This window comes from Lithobates pipiens, unplaced genomic scaffold (assembly GCF_037356315.1).
Source record: "Lithobates pipiens isolate NorthernLeopardFrog02 unplaced genomic scaffold, aLitPip1_a1.2 Scaffold_8, whole genome shotgun sequence".
NCBI lineage: Eukaryota > Metazoa > Chordata > Amphibia > Anura > Ranidae > Lithobates > Lithobates pipiens.
In genome coordinates this window covers 645,582,656-645,601,820 of record NW_027507903.1, presented here as the reverse complement: position 1 = coordinate 645,601,820, position 19,165 = coordinate 645,582,656, and the positions used below count along the sequence as shown (strand labels likewise).

General features: G+C 51.4%; 1 protein-coding gene across 1 annotated transcript; it reads left to right on the top strand.

Moving 5' to 3' along the window:
* The first annotated feature begins 12,773 nt into the window (after positions 1 to 12,773).
* On the top strand, positions 12,774 to 14,437 carry LOC143964174 (E3 ubiquitin-protein ligase TRIM39-like). The gene has a single exon (XM_077473876.1). It carries the CDS (start codon positions 12,774 to 12,776, stop codon positions 14,346 to 14,348), a length of 1,575 nt encoding a protein of 524 aa, XP_077330002.1. The 3' UTR covers positions 14,349 to 14,437.
* The last annotated feature ends 4,728 nt before the right edge of the window (positions 14,438 to 19,165 follow it).

Sequence of the window (19,165 nt, the reverse complement as noted above, 5' to 3'; positions counted from 1 at the left end):
GTGCGTTCCGAAAGAACGCTGGATGCAGGACAGGCCAGTAGCTCAATTGCATACTGTGCAAGCTCTGGCCAGTGATCCATCCTCAAGACCCAGTAAGCCAGAGGATTTTCGGTGGGAAAGGTGTCCAAGTCTGACCTTGCCCCTAGGTATTCCTGCACCATGTAAATCAGACGCTGGCGATGGTTGCTGGAACCGATCATACCTTGGGGCTGCGGACTAAAAAATTGTCTGAAAGCATCAGTCAGAGGGCCACCTTCTCCACCACTCCTTTTGAACGATGCCTCAGCAACACGTTGTCCAGGACCAGGAGTTTGTAACCTCCCAGTCTCTGGGAAAGCGTTGCACAGATTTTCTGCAAGGCCTCCCGGAGATGTCTCATCCTCTGCTCCCTCTGCGATGGCAAGATAAGGTCGGCAACCTTACCCTTGTACCGTGGATTAAGGAGAGTGGCCAGCCAGTAATGGTCCCTCTCCTTGATCCGAAGAATACGAGAATCCTTCCGCAGGCTTTGCAGGATCAGGGAGGCCATGCAGCGTAGGTTAGCTGAGGCATTCGGTCCGGAGTCCTCTGGGTCACTAAGGACAACATGATCCGCAGCTACCTCCTCCAAGCCGCGTACAAGTCCACGGGTTTCTTGGGACTGTAAATCATCCCTACAAGACTGCTGCTGCTGCTGATGCTGAGTGCCAGCCTCCACCTCCATGCTGACACAATCATCCTCCTCCTCCTCTTCCTCCTCCTCATCCTCTTCCTGTGTGATGGGTGGCACAGCAGGAACACTGTCTGGATAAAGGGGGCCTTGAGAGGCAAGGAAGTCCTCCTCTTCCTGCCTCTGTTCTGCCTCAAGTGCCCTGTCCATTATTCCACGCAGCGTATGCTCCAAGAGGTGGACAAGAGGTACAGTGTCACTAATGCATGCACTGTCACTGCTCACCATCCTTGTGGCCTTCTCAAACGGTGACAGGACAGTGCATGCATCCCTGATCATGCCCCACTGGTGTGGTGAGAAAAAACCAAGCTCCCCTGACCCTGTCCTGGTGCCGTAGTCGCACAGATACTCATTGATGGCCCTCTGCTGTGTGTGCAGCCACTGCAGCATGGCCAACGTTGAGTTCCACCTGGTGGGCATGTCACATATAAGGCGGTTCTTGGGCAGGTTCAACTCCTTTTGGAGCTCAGCCAGCCGAGCACAGGCATTAAATGATCGGCGGAAATGCACACAGACTTTCCTGGCCTGCTTCAGGACATCCTGTAAGCCCAGGTACCTGCCCAAGAACCGCTGCACCACCAGGTTAAGGACGTGAGCTACACAGGGCACATGGGTCAGTTGTCCCTGTCGGAGGGCGGAGAGGAGGTTGGTGCCATTGTCGCAAACCACCATTCCTGGCTTAAGCTGGCGTGGCGTCAACCACCTCTCGGCCTGCTCCTGCAGAGCTGACAAAACATCCGCCCCAGTGTGGCTCCTGTCCCCCAAACAAACCAGCGCAAGCACGGCATGGCATCGTTTTGCCTGCGTACTTGCGTAGCCCCTGGAACGCCTACGAAGCACCGCTGGTTCTGAGGACAGAGCACTGGAAGAGGCCACGGAGGAAGAAGAAGAGGAGGGGGTGGAGGAGAGAGATGTGTCACAACCAATAGTAGCATTTTGGAGGCGTGGTGGCGGAACAACCTCCAACACTACTGCACCTTGTCCTGCATCCTTCCCAGCTGCCAGAAGAGTGACCCAATGGCCTGTGAAAGACAGGTAACGTCCCTGTCCATGCCTGCTGGACCATGAGTCAGCGGTAATATGCACCTTACCGCTGACCGCCCTGTCCAGCGAGGCAAGGACATTGCCTTCCACATGCCGGTAGAGAGCCGGAATCGCCTTCCGTGAGAAAAAGTGGCGTTTGGGGACCTGCCACTGAGGAACCGCACATTGTACAAACTCACAGAAGGGGGCCGAGTCTACCAACTGAAAAGACAGCAGTTGAAGTGCTAGCAATTTAGCCAAGCTAGCATTCAACCGCTGGGCATGTGGATGGCTGGGAGTGAACTTCTTTCGCCGGTCCAGCAGCTGGGGCAGGGACATTTGCCTGCTATAATCGGACGTGGGTGTACTGCTAGCAGAGTGCCCGGAAGCACTTGGCTGTGACACACCTAATTCTACACCTTCATGCCTGTGGCCAATCATAGCTCAGGCTGTGTAGTACACGCCCCACACTATATAAGGCCGCCAGCGCGGCGGCCTAGTGTAGTGTGTTGGCGTCTGAAGCAGTTAGTGGGTGTTCTGTGTACCTTCAACACAGTACACACCGTTTTCGGCCGATTTTCGATCTTGCTGTTGTGTAGTCTGTGTGCCCTGACCGTAGTATACACCGCTATATTCACCTCACCTATATAGCTAGTGATCTATCTTTTATAATAGAGTTTGCAGTCAGTAGTGTTAGGAGCTTGTGCGTGCTGTCTGCGTGCTCTGTACCCAGTACACACCGCTATATCCACCTACATAGCTCTTCTCTATTTGAGCCCACTTGCCATCTGCAGGAGTTATTGGAAGTTGTGTGTGCCTCCAGCACAGCACAGTATACATCTGTATATACCCCTTTATCTCTGGTGTTCTATAAAAAAGGCATCTGCAGGAGTTAGGGGGTTTTTTGTGCCTCCAGCACAATATACACCTGTATCTACCCTTTATTGCTGTTCTCTAATAGAGCCATCTGCAGGGCTTAGTGGGTGTTGTGTGACTCAATTACAGTATACCCCTTTATCTCTGGTGTTCTATAATAAAGGCATCTGCAGGAGTTAGTGGGTGTTGTGTGACTCCAGCACAATATACACCTGTATCTACCGTTTATTGCTGTTCTCTAATAGAGCCATCTGCAGGGCTTAGTGGGTGTTGTGTGACTCCATTACACTGCTGTTTTACCCAACTCCCTTCAGGCCATTACCATGTCTGGAAGGCCAGCAAGGAGAGGCAGACAGGCGCGAGCCGATAAAAGAGGGCAAGCAGGCTCTGTGTCTAGAGACAACAGTGCTGGTCGTGGACGCGGTGCATTGTCATCAGCACGTGGCCATGGGACACGCTTGTCCTTCTTTTCGGCAGCTGGACATGTTGAACCGCAACATGCCAACGACTTGGTAGGGTGGATGACCAAGCCCTCTTCATCCTCCTCATCCTCTCTCACCCAGTCTCAGGGTACTAGCAAAGCAGCTGCCAACGCATCGTCTTCCCTCCTCTCAATGTCATCATCAGTGACTCCTTCCCTAGACTCACCACGTCCTCCTGAGGAGTCTCCTGAACTCTTTGAGCACAGTGTTGGGTACATGCTCCAGGAGGATGCCCAGTGTTTTGTGGGCTCTGATGATGACACTCAGCTAGAGGAAGGCAGTAGCGTGAGCGCAGAGAGAGGGGATGCTCAAGAAGGACAGCAATCTGGCAGTCTTGTTCCACAAGCTGCAGCATACTGCCAGGTTTGCTACAGCGATGAAGAGGGAGGGGATGATGAGGGCACTGACTCCACGTGGGTGCCTGGAAGGAGAGAGGAGGAGGAGGAGGAGGAGGAGGAGGCACATGTCCAACGAGGCAGGATGCCCTCCGGGGGCCAGCTTAGGGGCAGCACACCGACTGAATCACACCGCAGAGCTCCGCCTGTGCCGGGCGCTGCCTCTGCGCGTTATTCTAAAAGTTCTTTGGTGTGGGCCTTTTTTGAGACGAGTGCATCAGATCGCACCGCTGCTATTTGCAACATATGTCTCAAGCATATCTCGCGTGGCAAAAACATCAGCCGCTTGGGCACCACATGCTTGACCAGACATATGTTGACCTGCCATGCAGCTCGTTGGCAAGCGTACCTCAAAGACCCACACCAAAGAACAAAGCGGACCTGTCCTTGCTCCTCATCAGCTGGCATTTCCAACCCCACTAGACCTTCAGTCCTCTCTGAAACCTGCTCTGAGAGGAATGAAGGTGTAGAATTAGGTGTGTCACAGCCAAGTGCTTCCGGGAACTCTGCTAGCGGTACACCTACGTCCGATTATAGCAGGCAAATGTCCCTGCCCCAGCTGCTGGACCGGCGAAAGAAGTTCACTCCCAGCCATCCACATGCCCAGCGGTTGAATGCTAGCTTGGCTAAATTGCTAGCACTTCAACTGCTGCCTGTTCAGTTGGTAGACTCGGCCCCCTTCCGTGAGTTTGTACAATGTGCGGTTCCTCAGTGGCAGGTCCCCAAACGCCACTTTTTCTCACGGAAGGCGATTCCGGCTCTCTACCGGCATGTGGAAGGCAATGTCCTTGCCTCGCTGGACAGGGCGGTCAGCGGTAAGTTGCATATTACCGCTGACTCGTGGTCCAGCAGGCATGGACAGGGACGTTACCTGTCTTTCACAGCCCATTGGGTCACTCTTCTGGCAGCTGGGAAGGATGCAGGACAAGGTGCAGTAGTGTTGGAGGTTGTTCCACCACCACGCCTCCAAAATGCTACTATTGGTTGTGACACACCTCTCTCCTCCACCCCCTCCTCTTCTTCTTCCTCCGTGGCCTCTTCCAGTGCTCTGTCCTCAGAACCAGCGGTGCTTCGTAGGCGTTCCAGGGGCTACGCAAGTACGCAGGCAAAACGATGCCATGCCGTGCTTGCGCTGGTTTGTTTGGGGGACAGGAGCCACACTGGGGCGGATGTTTTGTCAGCTCTGCAGGGGCAGGCCGAGAGGTGGTTGATGCAACGCCAGCTTAAGCCAGGAATGGTGGTTTGTGACAATGGCACCAACCTCCTCTCCGCCCTCCGACAGGGACAACTGACCCATGTGCCCTGTGTAGCTCACGTCCTTAACCTGGTGGTGCAGCGGTTCTTGGGCAGGTACCCCGGCTTACAGGATGTCCTGAAGCAGGCCAGGAAAGTCTGTGTGCATTTCCGCCGATCATTTAATGCCTGTGCTCGGCTGGCTGAGCTCCAAAAGGAGTTGAACCTGCCCAAGAACCGCCTTATATGTGACATGCCCACCAGGTGGAACTCAACGTTGGCCATGCTGCAGCGGCTGCACATGCAGCAGAGGGCCATCAATGAGTACCTGTGCGACTACGGCACCAGGACAGGGTCAGGGGAGCTCGTTTTTTTCTCACCACGCCAGTGGGGCATGATCAGGGATGCATGCACTGTCCTGTCACCGTTTGAGGAGGCCACAAGGATGGTGAGCAGTGACAGTGCATGCATCAGTGACACTGTACCTCTTGTCCACCTCTTGGAGCATACGCTGCTTGGAATAATGGACAGGGCACTTGAGGCAGAACAGAGGCAGGAAGAGGAGGACTTCCTTGCCTCTCAAGGCCCCCTTTATCCAGACAGTGTTCCTGCTGTGCCACCCATCACACAGGAAGAGGATGAGGAGGAGGAAGAGGAGGAGGAGGATGATTGTGTCAGCATGGAGGTGGAGGCTGGCACTCAGCATCAGCAGCAGCAGCAGCAGCAGTCTTGTAGGGATGATTTACAGTCCCAAGAAACACGTGGACTTGTACGTGGCTGGGAGGAGGTAGCTGCGGATCATGTTGTCCTTAGTGACCCAGAGGACTCTGGACCGAATGCCTCAGCTAACCTACGCTGCATGGCCTCCCTGATCCTGCAAAGCCTGCGGAAGGATCCTCGTATTCTTCGGATCAAGGAGAGGGACCATTACTGGCTGGCCACTCTCCTTGATCCACGGTACAAGGGTAAGGTTGCCGACCTTATCTTGCCATCGCAGAGGGAGCAGAGGATGAGACATCTCCGGGAGGCCTTGCAGAAAGGTCTGTGCAACGCTTTCCCAGAGACTGGGAGGTTACAAACTCCTGGTCCTGGACAACGTGTTGCTGAGGCATCGGTCAGAAGGAGCGGTGGAGAAGGTGGCCGTCTGACTGATGCTTTCAGACAATTTTTTAGTCCGCAGCCCCAAGGTATGATCGGTTCCAGCACCCATCGCCAGCGTCTGATTTACATGGTGCAGGAATACCTAGGGGCAAGGTCAGACTTGGACACCTTTCCCACCGAAAATCCTCTGGCTTACTGGGTCTTGAGGATGGATCACTGGCCAGAGCTTGCACAGTATGCAATTGAGCTACTGGCCTGTCCTGCATCCAGCGTTCTTTCGGAACGCACCTTCAGTGCTGCTGGTGGCTTTGTTACCGTTCACAGGGTGCGCCTGTCCACCGAATCAGTTGATCGACTGACCTTCATCAAGATGAATCAGTCTTGGATCACCCACAGCTACCAAGCACCTGAAGCTGATGTAACCGAATAATTTTTTTTGAAATATCACATCCCTTCAAGACTGCCTATGCTGATGCTGAGTGACTGTCCTGTTATGTTGATTGTCTATCCTCTTCCTCCTCAGCTGATATGTTGGAAGAACATTTCTGGTTCTGGGTGATGCCTAAGGCCCAATTTTTCTTCCCCTGTTTAACAGGGGCATTTAAGTACAATTTTTGATGCAATGCTTTGCAGCAGGGCTAATTCCTGCAATAAAACTAGGGTATATGGGAGAGGTTGCAGTGTGGTGGCACCAGCAGCAGTGCCTAAGGCCCAATTTTTCTACCCCTATTTAACATGGACATGTAATTACAATTCTTGATATAATATTTCACAGGAGGGCCCCTTCCTGTGCCCACCCAGAGTAACGGTGAGGTCTTATAGTGTTGTGGCACCAGCACCACAACCACCAAAGGTCAATTTTTCTACCACTGTTCAACAATGGCATGTAATTACAATTCTTGATATAACCGTTCACAGCAGGGCGCTCCAGCGCCCACCAAGAGTTACTTTGAGGGCTTACAGTATTGTGGCAAAACCAACACCTTGTTCCGCCATTTCTGCAGAGCATATAGGGCAGGCCCCTACTTTCAAACATCCAACTTACAAACATCTCCTACTTGCAAATGGAAGGAGACAACAGCAAGTGAGATGAAAAAAGATGGACGACAAAACAAATTATACAGGGGTGATAACCCTTCCCTATGTTTTCCAAAAAGCTTTAAAATAGTTTTTTTGACTGGAGCTACACTTTAAAAATGTACCAGTTGAAAATTACAAACAGATTCAACTTAACACAACAAACCTACACAGTCCCTGTCTTGTTTGCACCGCCTGTATACTGCTGTTCTGAGTATATAGGGCCTGGGGGCCACACGCATTTCCTTTTTTTAATATGGGTACAGGGTTCCCCTTAATATGCGTACAAGACCCAAATAGGCTGGTAATGGGCAGGGAGGGCTACCCATGCCATTTTTCTCAATGATTTTCAACCATATTGCAGGAACCAGATATAACATTAAAACCGCAAGCAGCTTTAAATGGTGTTATTTCCGTTTAATGTCATTTTGTGCAGGGACTGTTCTAAACACGGGAAACACGTGGCACTTCACAGGCATACTACAGACACCCCCCAGGCACCATATTTAAAGGAATATTTCACTTTTTTTTCACTTTAATCGTCATTAAAATCAGTGCTCCCGCCAAAACGGCCATTTTTAAAAACATTTTATGCATTGACCCATGTCCCCTGGGGCAGGAGCCAGGTCCCCAAACCCTTTTTAGGACAGTATCTTGCATATTAGCCGTTAAAATTAGCACTTTTAATTTCGAACGTTCGAGTCCCATAGACTTCAATGGGGTTCTAAAGTTCGTTCGAATTTGGGGTCCGTTCGAAAGTTCTGGTGCGAACCGAACCGGGGGGTGTTCGGCTCATCCCTAGTCCATATATGTTGCATCAAGTCTTAGCATTGGCCATTATCTTGACTGCTGGTAACTTATTACCTTTTAACCACTTGCTTACTGGGCACTTAAACCCCCCTCAGTCCCAGACCAATTTTCAGCTTTCAGCGCTGATGCACTTTGAATGACAGTTGCGCGGGCATACAACACTGTACCCAAATGAAATTTTTATCATTTTTTTCCCACAAATAGAGCTTTCTTTTGGTGGTATTTAGTTACAGCTCGGAGTTTTATTTTTTGCTAAACATACAAAAAAAGATGCAAAAAAATAAAAAAAATAAATCATGTTTTAATAGTTTGTTATAAAATTTTGCAAACGGGTCATTTTTCTCCTACATTGAAGTGCGCTGATTAGGCGGCACTGATAGGCTGCATTGGTGGGCACTGATAGGCTGCATTGGTGGGCACTGATGGGCTGCATTGGTGGGCACTGATAGGCTGCATTGGTGGGCACTGATAGGCTGCACTGGTGGGCACTGATAGGCATAGTTAAGGCGGCACTAATAGGCACAGATAAGGCGGCACCGATGGGCACAGATAAGGCGGCACTGATGGGCAAAGATGGACACAGATAAGATGGCACGGATGGGTGGCACGGATGGGTGGCACGGATGGGCACTGATAGGTACCACTGATAGATGGGACTGATGGGCACTGATAGGTGGCACTGATAGGGGGCTCTGATAGGTGGCACTGCTGGGCACTGATGGGCGGCACTGCTGGGCACTGATGGGCGGCACTGCTGGGCACTGATGGGCGACACTGGGGTGCAGCACCTTTGAGGCAGATTGTGGGCATTGTGGGTGGCACTGTGGGTGGCACTGCTGGGTGGCACTGTGGGCACTGCTGGGTGGCACTATGGGCACTGCTGGGTGGCACTGACGGGGGGCACTTACTTTTTATTAGGGTGGCACTGCAGGGGGCAGGTGGGCACTGGCAGGGGGCAGGTGGGCGCTTGCATTGCTGGCCGTGATCGGGACTGAAAAAATCGGCGTGGGGTCCCCCCAGGTACACAACAGACCCTTGTCCGAGCACGCTACCCGGCCGGCCAGGAAAGGGGGGGACGAGCGAGCGCCCCCCTCCTGAGCCGTACCAGGCCGCGTGCCCTCAACATGGGGGGTGCCTTGGGGAAGGGGGGGCCGCGCGGCCCCCCCACCCCAAAGCACCTTGTCCCCATGTTGATGAGGACAAGGGCCTCTTCCCGACAACCCTGGCCGTTGGTTGTCGGGGTCTACGGGCAGGGGGCTTATCGGAATCCGGGAGCCCCCTTTAATAAGGGGGCCCCCGGATACCGGCCCCCCACCCTATGTGAATGAGTATGGGGTACAATGTACCCCTACCCATTCACCTGTAACATAAAGTACAAAAAAAAACACAACACACAAGATAAAATAGTTTATTGCACAGCTCCGGGGGTCTTCCGGGGTCTTCTCGCCGGACTCCTCCGCTATCTTCTTGTAGCTCTTTTACTAGCGGAGGAGCCCGGCATTCTTCTTCGTCGCGGTGGCCTCTTCTTCCGACTTCGGGGGTCTTGTCCCCCTCTTCGGTTCTTCTGCCGGGCCACCGCGCCTTCTTATAGCTCTTTTACAGGCGGTGGCCCGGTCTTCTGTCGCCGCAGCCGCCTTCCGTTCTTCTTCTTCTTCTCCTTCTTCCTTCTTCTCCTGGAGATGTTGACTCGACGTTCTCTCCGGCCGCAATGCCAGGGACGCGATGCGACTTATATAGGGACAAGGGGCGGTGTCACATTGGTTGATGTCACATGGGTTGATGTCACATGGCGACAGTCCCAGCATCCTCCGGGACTGTGACATCGTAAGGGGGCGGGGTCACCATGTGACATCAACCCATGTGACATCAACCCTTGTGACACCGCCCCTTGTCCCTATATAAGTCGCAGCGCAGTGCGTCCCAAGCATTGCGGCCGGAGAGAACGTCGAGTCAACATCTCCAGGAGAAGAAGAAGAACGGAAGGCGGCGGCGACAGAAGACCGGGCCACCGCCTGTAAAAGAGCTATAAGAAGGCGCGGTGGCCCGGCAGAAGAACCGAAGAGGGGGACAAGACCCCCGAAGTCGGAAGAAGAGGCCGCGGCGACGAAGAAGAAAGCCGGGCTCCTCCGCTAGTAAAAGAGCTACAAGAAGATAGCGGAGGAGTCCGGCGAGAAGACCCCCGAAGACGGAAGACCCCCGGAGCTGTGCAATAAACTATTTTATCTTGTGTGTTGTGTTTTTTTTTTTGTACTTTATTTTACAGGTGAATGGGTAGGGGTACATTGTACCCCATACTCATTCACATAGGGTGGGGGGCCGGTATCCGGGGGGCCCCCTTATTAATTATTCCGATAAGCCCCCCGCCCGCAGACCCCGACAACCAATGGCCAGGGTTGTCAGGAAGAGGCCCTTGTCCTCATCAACATGGGGACAAGGAGCTTTGGGGTGGGGGGGCCGCACGGCCCCCCCTTCCCCAAGGCACCCCCCATGTTGAGGGCACGCGGCCTGGTACGGCTCAGGAGGGGGGGCACTCGCTCGCCCCTCCTTTCCTGGCCGGCCGGGTAGCGTGCTCGGACAAGGGTCTGTTGTGGACTTGGGGGGAACCCCCACGCCAATTTTTTTCGGTGTTGGGGTTCCCCTTTAAGTCCATACCAGGTGGCGGGGCCAGCGGCGTCTCCTTCGCGGGCCCCGCCTACCTGCGGACCCGCTCGAAATGAGCGGACTTTTCTCCGGGCGGGAAAAGTCCGTTCATTTCAAAAGTACGGCGGACTGGCACACACACGGCCAGATTGTCCGCCAAAATGCGAGTCCGGCGGGAAGATTGGAGTGCAAAACTACTTTCTAAGTCCGCCATACTTTCGGGTCAAAAAAGTATGCTGGAGGCTACACACGGGGGGATTGTCTGGCGGACTTGTTTGATCGTGTGTACGCGGCATTAGGAACCCTTCCTTGTTCTTCACAAAGAAATGGTGGTCTTTAGTCCCTGGGCCTTTTTTCTTCCAAAGGCAGTAAAGTGTTCAGCCCCATCCAGCTTTAGCCAGGCTGCTAGGAGCAGGCCTAGATGCTGCACCTGTGGCTCCTGGGGACACTAATATCCCAGAATTGGGCACACTTGGACTAAACGTCTAGTGTACAAGGGGCCTTAAGAGGAAGTAAACCCTGATGGGTTTACTTCCTCTTTCATTCCCTGCAAAGGCAAAGCATAATGGACTACTATACATCGCATAGTAGCCCATTATGTGTCACTTTCCTGACACAGGAGCCAGTGATGTCACCGCTGTCCCCTGTAGTCCGGCGCATCCATCTTCTCGATGGGTCTCGCCGAAACCGCGATGACGTCACTCCCGCGCATGCGCACGGGAGCCGCCACGCGTGGCATATCGCCGTATTAGATCCGCAGTCTCTGGTCATCTCCTGTATTAGATCCGCAGTCTCTGGTCATCTCCTGTATTAGATCTGCAGTCTCTGGTCATCTCTTGTATATGATGACTGTGAAGGGGGAGGAGCCAAAGCAGACACCTGCTGCTGAGTCCTGGCAGAACACCGGATAACAGAAAACGTGAGATCCGCGCCGTGCTCTGCGCTCACCCCCTTATAACCTGGATAGGAGGAGTGATGGGGGCGGCTGCATATAGAACAATCATTCTCTCCATCTTCCTCCTGCAGTATCAGAATGCCTGTGAGAGGTACAGGAGAAGCAGGAGACTGCAGGAGGAAGATGGAGAGAATGATTGTTCTATATGCAGCCGCCCCCACCCCTCCTCCTTTCCTGCTTATTACTGCTGCCCCCCCCCCGGGCTCTCTACACCACCCATACTCTTTGCCTTCTCGTGCTCTCTGCCACCCCCCCCCCCAGTGCAATCCACCTCAACCATGCCCTCTGCCACCCCCCAGTGCAATCCACCTCCCCCATGCCCTCTGCCACCCCCCCAGTGCAATCCACTTCACCCATGCCCTCTGCCACCCCCCAGTGCGATCCACCTCCCCATGCCCTCTGCCACCCCCCCAGTGCGCTCCACCTCCCCCATGCCCTCTGCCACCCCCCCATGCAATCCACCTCACCCATGCCCTCTGCCACCCCCCCAGTGTGCTCCACCTCCCCATGCCCTCTGCCACCCCCCCAGTGCAATTCACCTCACCCATGCCCTCTGCCACCCCCCAGTGTGCTCCACCTCCCCATGCCCTCTGCCACCCCCCCAGTGCAATCCACCTCCCCCATGCCCTCTGCCACCCCCCCAGTTTGCTCCACCTCCCCCATGCTCTCTGCCACCCCCCGTGCGATCCACCTCCCCCATGCCCTCTGCCACCCCCCCAGTGCGCTCCACCTCCCCATGCTCTCCACCGCCCCCTCCCTGTGTTCCCCACCACCCTCCCTGTGCTCTCCACCTACCCAATGCTCTCTGCCGCCCTCCCTGTGCTCGCCACATCCCCCCTTGCTCTCCACCACCCTCCCTCTGCCCTCACTTCCCCCCCCCACACCTTTGCTGGGTTCCCCCCCCCTCTCTCAGGGGATTTGTGGGGAAGGGGCCGGTTACCATGTCATGGGCTGCTCAATCCAAAATGCCCGGGCCTATTTTTTGTCCCAGTCCGGGCCTGCTTGACAGATAGTAATCCACATTTAAAACGTCAGTTTTGCCACGTTTAAAAAAAATTTTTTTTTCAAAATAGCCAAAAATGAAAAATGCCGGTAAACGAAATGTGGCTAAACGTGAGTTACCATGTTTAGCCACGTTTAGCCTGCTTGGTGTCTGAAATGGCAGAAACTTCGACGTCTGAACTATTTTTTTTGCCTTCAAAGAAAAGCCTATAAATGCAACTGCCTAAAAATGACATTAAACAAACCTGTGTACATGTACACCTAAGATAACATTGGATGAGTTCAGGGGCAGTTGAAAATCTCTCAAAGTTGGGAGGTTTGATTATCTTTACTACCGTGGAAAAAAAACCTTCCTTTTCAGTACTGATCTGGATCAGCCTCGCCCTGTGTAGGAGGAAGTGACCCTCCCAACTGCATTCTTCTCCGGTGTCAGAGATTTTCACTTTCATTTCTCTCTTCTACTGTCAGCGATGGCGTCTGCTAACCTGAGAGCTGAGTTGGAGTGTTCCGTCTGTCTGAACATTTATACAGATCCTGTAAACCTGAGATGTGGACACAACTTCTGCCGGGTCTGTATTGATCGTGTGCTGGATACACAGGAGGGGTCTGGAGGATATTCCTGTCCTGAATGCCGAGAGAAGTTTCCGGATCGGCCTGCACTGCAGAGGAACATAACACTACGTAACATAGTGGGGAATTTCCTGTCTGCTCAGCCACATCAGGAAGAGTCCGGGGTCTTCTGTACTCACTGTGTGGACTCTCCTGTACCTGCTGTTAGATCCTGTCTGCTCTGTGAGGTTTCTCTGTGTGATAAACACCTGAGAGTCCACAAAAAGTCCCCAGAACACGTCTTATGTGACCCCACCTTGTCCATGGAGAGCAGGAAATGCTCCGTCCATAAGAAGATCCTGGAGTATTACTGCACTGAGGATAATACCTGTATCTGTGTGTCCTGCAGTTTGGCCGGAGAACATCGAGGACACCAGGTGGAGATGCTGGATGAGGCTTCTGAGAAGAAGAAGGAGGCACTGATGAATGTTCTGCAGAAACTTCTGACAAAGAGAGAGGAGACGGAGGAAAGAGTCCAGAGTCTTCAGGAACACAGGAGGAAAGTAGAAGAAAAAGCAGCTGGTGACACCGAGAGAGTCACTGCCCTGTTTAGAAATCTCAGGAGACGTCTGGAAGACCTGAAGAAGAGAATCTTGAGGGAAATCTCCGGGAGGGCAGAGCGGATCTCCATCTCCATCCGGGATCTGGAAATAAAGAAGGAGGAGCTGTCCAGGAAGTTGCGTCACATTGAGGAGCTGTGTAACGTGACGGATCCACTGACTGTCTTACAGGAATCAGACACAGGTGACTTGTGTGATACTGAGGATGGAGATAATGAGGACAGAGAGAGACATGAGGAGCTCCTCCATGATGGACGGGGTCTGGATGTGGATGGGATATCACACACATTACACACATTATCTGATATAATAAGAGGAGTAAATGTATACTTCTATATACAGGGAGCTGCAGACATATTACTGGATGTAAATACATCTCAGAATGATCTCCATATATCAGATGACAGGAAAACTGTATCCTTGTCAGATAGAAAACAGAATCGTCCAGAAACACCAGAGAGATTTCAGGATTATTATCAGGTGTTGAGCAGTCGGAGTTTCTCCTCAGGGAAACATTACTGGGATGTGGGTGTCGGGGGATCAGATGGATGGAGAGTCGGGATGTGTTACCCCAGTATAGAGAGGAGAGGAAGGCAGTCAGCGATTGGATATAATAAGAAGTCCTGGAGTTTGTGGAGGGATGGTGATCAGTATGGGGTGATACATGACAGGAAAGTTATCCTCTTACCCACCAACCTCTCCAGTAACAGAGTCAGGATATATCTGGATTATGAGGTCGGACTGATATCCTTTTATGATCTGTGTGACCCGATCCGACATCTCCACACCTTCACCACCACCTTCACTGAGCCCCTCCATGCTGGGATATGTGTAGGGGGAGGTTGTATAAAGATCTGTGGGAGGAATAGGGAATAATAGTAATAGGGAGAACTCCGCCCAGAGACTAATGATGTCACAAGGATGGGTAGTGGGATTGGTAGAATATTCAGCCAATAGGATAAAGCAGTGGGTGGGACTTGAGTCAGTGCCCTGCAGGTTTTTCTTATATTTGTGATTTTTCCCTCTGTCACTCCCTGTGATTGGGTAGGAGATCTCACCAGTTACTGGAGTAACAGTGAATGACATGTTCCTATTTGTCAGTAAAGAGGGGTGTGGCCTATCTATCTATCTATCTATCTATCTATCTATCTCATGACAATTACTTTCATTGTAATCATTAAACAGAAAGTTATCACAGTGTGTGACATCACCAATCTCCTCCTCTGGCCCCTCCCCCTATTCTCTGCCCCTCCCCTACATGCAGTTGCTCTGTGCGGGGTGCAGTGTGGTCGCTGTGATTGGATAGGATGGGGTCCCCTTTCCTCCTCCTATTCCATACAATCTATACTAAATAGAGATGAAAAGAAATGTAACAATCTCAGAGGAAATATATGAAGAAGGGATCTAGAGATTTACTGCTAAGACAATAAAATGTGATGTATCATTAAAGTGTATGTCCACCCATAATGTTTTCTTTTCTTAGTTTTGGATGGAGTGGGAAGAATTAGAACCCCTGTCCGGTTTTTACTGCTATCCAGGTCTCCATTTTACCAAGCAGGAAGTGAGGGGCGCTCTCCACAATTATAATAAAATCTGACTGGGGCTCTAGGCCTTCCCCTATTCTACTAAAAATGTATGTCTGGGTCCCCTTTGCTGCTTTCGTCTCACTTCCTGACCGGTACAATGTTGTCAGCAGGACAGGAAGTGAGGGGAATCCCCAGATAGCAGTAAAAACACAATGGGGGTTCTAATCCTCCCTCACTCCATCCAAAACTATAAAGAAAAGTTCTTAGCTTGGCATAGACTTTAATAGAATGTATCAGTAATATAATTGTGTTGGTGTCACTGTTATCAGCACTGAGATGTATATTGCTGTGCAGCATGTTCTCCGGTCTCACCCTCATCTTCCCCACCAGAGTGGACAATACCTTACAGAGACACGGCACACATCAGGCTGGTAATATGTAGAATATACGGGAAGACAGAGAGGGTAAGACCGGAGAACACACTCAGGGCTGCTGTTAGAGATCATGGGGCCCCGTACATTACCTGACAGGGACCCCCCAGCCTGGATGGGTGTGTGGGGTCAGGTAATGGCCCTGAAAACGGCTTCAGCCGCATGAACAAATTCATGCAGCCAGACTACCTGTGGGAAGGAACCCTTAATTATGTTTTTTTTTTACAATTTATTTTTGTTTTATTATTAAAAAATTTTAACAGCCCTGTGTGTGGGGGGCTTTTGTGGAATATCAGGGGTCCATACAGACCTCTGATGATACACTCTTGAGGCAGAAGAAGAGATTGAGGACAGAAATCCCCACTTCTTTCTCTGGAGCTGAAGCTGCAGGGAATGAATGAACAGGAAGTGTTCTGTACAGAGGCTTACTGTTCATTCACCAACCGAAGCATAGTAAGCACAGTTTATCATGCTTCAGTTTTGAATAAACACAGAAGTGATCATTATCAATCACTCACTGTGTTCACTGATAAATATGACATATTTACTGGTCCTCCTGTGTGCCCACAGCAGCTGACAGCTAGTGCTAGGTTGAGGAGGAGAAGCTGGCGGAGCTGTGGGGAGAAGAGGGCCACCATGGGATTAGAGCTGTGTGGAATGGAGATTGGGGACAGGAGGGCGACGATCAGAGCAGTGGGGGGCCAGTCTCTGAAACCGATCCTCCTGTGGCTCCCCCTGCAGCAGCTGGTGGGAAGGAGAGAAGGAGAAGTCATCTGCACTGTGGGGGAGATGGTGGGGCTCTTGCCTGTGATCAGCAGCTTTTTGAACTGCCTGCACCATAAAGCTGCCCAGACCCCATACAGGAGGGCCGGTTCTACCCCCTCTGTGGCCCTGAACACGCTGAACACCAATATACATCACAGTGCTGCTAACAGTCACACCATCTGATTGGTTGCTCCGGGTCTCACACTCTGCACTACTGTGCTGAATAAGAAGAGATGTATTATGGGAAAAAGGAGAACACGGGGTTCATCTGTTACTTTATCTTTCTGAAAGCCTACGAGGGAAGCCGGGGGCCCAAATACTGTATATGACATTGTCTGGAGGCCACAAAAATATCACATTGCCTAGGGGCCCCAAATATATCATATGGCTTGGGAACAGAAGTATGTGACATTCTCTAGGGTTCCCCAAATATGCCCCAGTCCCTGGGGGCCCAAATATGTCCCATTCTCTGGAAGCCTAAAAAATCTAACATTGCCTGGGGCCCCCAAACATTTCCAAGGGTCTGGTGGCAGGGCCGAGCCAAAGAGTTGCAGAAGAGACGGCCAACTTGGGTACTTCAGTGGGATGGGGGCAAAAAAATGGCAGAACCTGCAATCTATACTGCTATAGTTCACAGCTCATGGGGGGGACACTTTGATTTTTTGGCTTGGGTGCGAAAGGAGTCTGTCTGGGGCCCCAAGTGTGTCTAAATACCTAGGGATCTTATATGAGGCTTTATCTTAATTATTTTGGAGACCCAAGTATATCACATTGTTTTGGGACCCCACATGGTCTTAAAGAGGCTCTGTCATTTGTCTGCTCAGGACCCATCCCGACCTCTTTATATTCCCCAATATTGATCTCCTCTGATGCTCCATCTCCCCTCCCCCCATGTAGGTTCCATGTTGGAATATATCAGAACTTACACAGGATTGATGATGTCACCCCTCCCCCTCCCTCATGTGACAGTATTCAAGCCTGGTGATTGGCTGCTTAGACCTGAACATTGTATGCTGGGAGAAGATCACATGATCCCTCATACCCGGGAAATTGGGAACCTACCAGAGGCTTTGTTGGAGCAACAACATATTTGGGAAAAGCAAAGGAGAATATATAGGGGGGGTTTGGAGGGTTTTCAAGAGAACCTCCCACTTTACCCTGAAATAACAAAGTGGGTGGAGTCTCTTTATCCCGCCTCTGGTCTGGCCAATGATCCCTCAGTCAGTATGACTATGTTCAGTGGTAAGAGATGATGGGGAGCACTGCTCTGGGGGTGCAGTACTTACCCGGAGAGATGTATTTACTGTTCTCTATAGACTGCAATATAATAGTGTACACTTCTCCGGAGTGTGGATGTACATGACCAGGGTAGTCTAAAGGTCCCTTTTTTACCTGTTACCCATTCCACTCCAACCTCCACCCCATTATCAACCCATAAAGTAAGAGACCACACCTTGCTTTGGAGTAAAATGGCCATAACAGCCTTTATTACGATACTCAAATACTCCAATCAAAATATATATAAATATATCTATATCTATATATAAATAACCAAACAGTATAAATATAACCATAAATATAACCATATCCATATAACCATAACCCACAACTGGTAACGAATAGCATATAGCTAACATGGCCGGTCTGGTGATCTCTGACGGTGACCCATAACTTTACCAACCAACTTTACCAACCAACCAATCACTGCGGTACCCACTTGTAACTTTTCCAGGCCTCCAGCTGTGACCGCTCGGAGACAACCTCCGCAGTGACAACCATAACGGTATTCCCTCCAACGTTCAGGAATACACCGGAGGGACCCATCCTAGCAATGGGCCCCCCACCCCATATCAGATGACTTCTGATTTACCGCCAACCGTCAAAGACCACCAGACACAACCGCCAACGTCCAATGCCTTCTGCACAGCTGTCATGACATCCGATAACGCCACCTGAAAAAGAAGAAAAGAAACAACACCGGCAAACCCCAACAACCGAAACATAGGGCGGGAGGGTGGGAAAAACTGCCTCCTCTCTCTGTCCCCTCCGTCGAACTGGACTTTGCTCCGCCCACTCCACCTCTTATAGGGCTCCTCCCCTGTCCCCACACTCACCACCAACTCCTCCCCCTAAGGCTAATCCCCTTGCAGCTTAACCCTTTAGTTCCCTTAAACATCCCTGTCATGCCCGGCCCTCCATTACTTCCCTCCTAGTCCATTCACTCCGGGCCTCACTTGACCAGGGTAGTCTAAAGGTCCCTTTTTTACCTGTTACCCATTCCACTCCAACCTCCACCCCATTATCAACCCATAAAGTAAGAGACCACACCTTGCTTTGGAGTAAAATGGCCATAACAGCCTTTATTACGATACTCAAATACTCCAATCAAAATATATATAAATATATCTATATCTATATATAAATAACCAAACAGTATAAATATAACCATAAATATAACCATATCCATATAACCATAACCCACAACTGGTAACGAATAGCATATAGCTAACATGGCCGGTCTGGTGATCTCTGACGGTGACCCATAACTTTACCAACCAACTTTACCAACCAACCAATCACTGCGGTACCCACTTGTAACTTTTCCAGGCCTCCAGCTGTGACCGCTCGGAGACAACCTCCGCAGTGACAACCATAACGGTATTCCCTCCAACGTTCAGGAATACACCGGAGGGACCCATCCTAGCAATGGGCCCCCCACCCCATATCAGACGACTTCTGATTTACCGCCAACCGTCAAAGACCACCAGACACAACCGCCAACGTCCAATGCCTTCTGCACAGCTGTCATGACATCCGATAACGCCACCTGAAAAAGAAGAAAAGAAACAACACCGGCAAACCCCAACAACCGAAACATAGGGCGGGAGGGTGGGAAAAACTGCCTCCTCTCTCTGTCCCCTCCGTCGAACTGGACTTTGCTCCGCCCACTCCACCTCTTATAGGGCTCCTC

What these genes read in the sequence shown, in the direction of transcription:
- LOC143964174 (XM_077473876.1), top strand. Translation starts at nt 12,774, where the DNA reads ATGGCGTCTGCTAACCTGAGAGCTGAGTTGGAGTGTTCCGTCTGTCTG.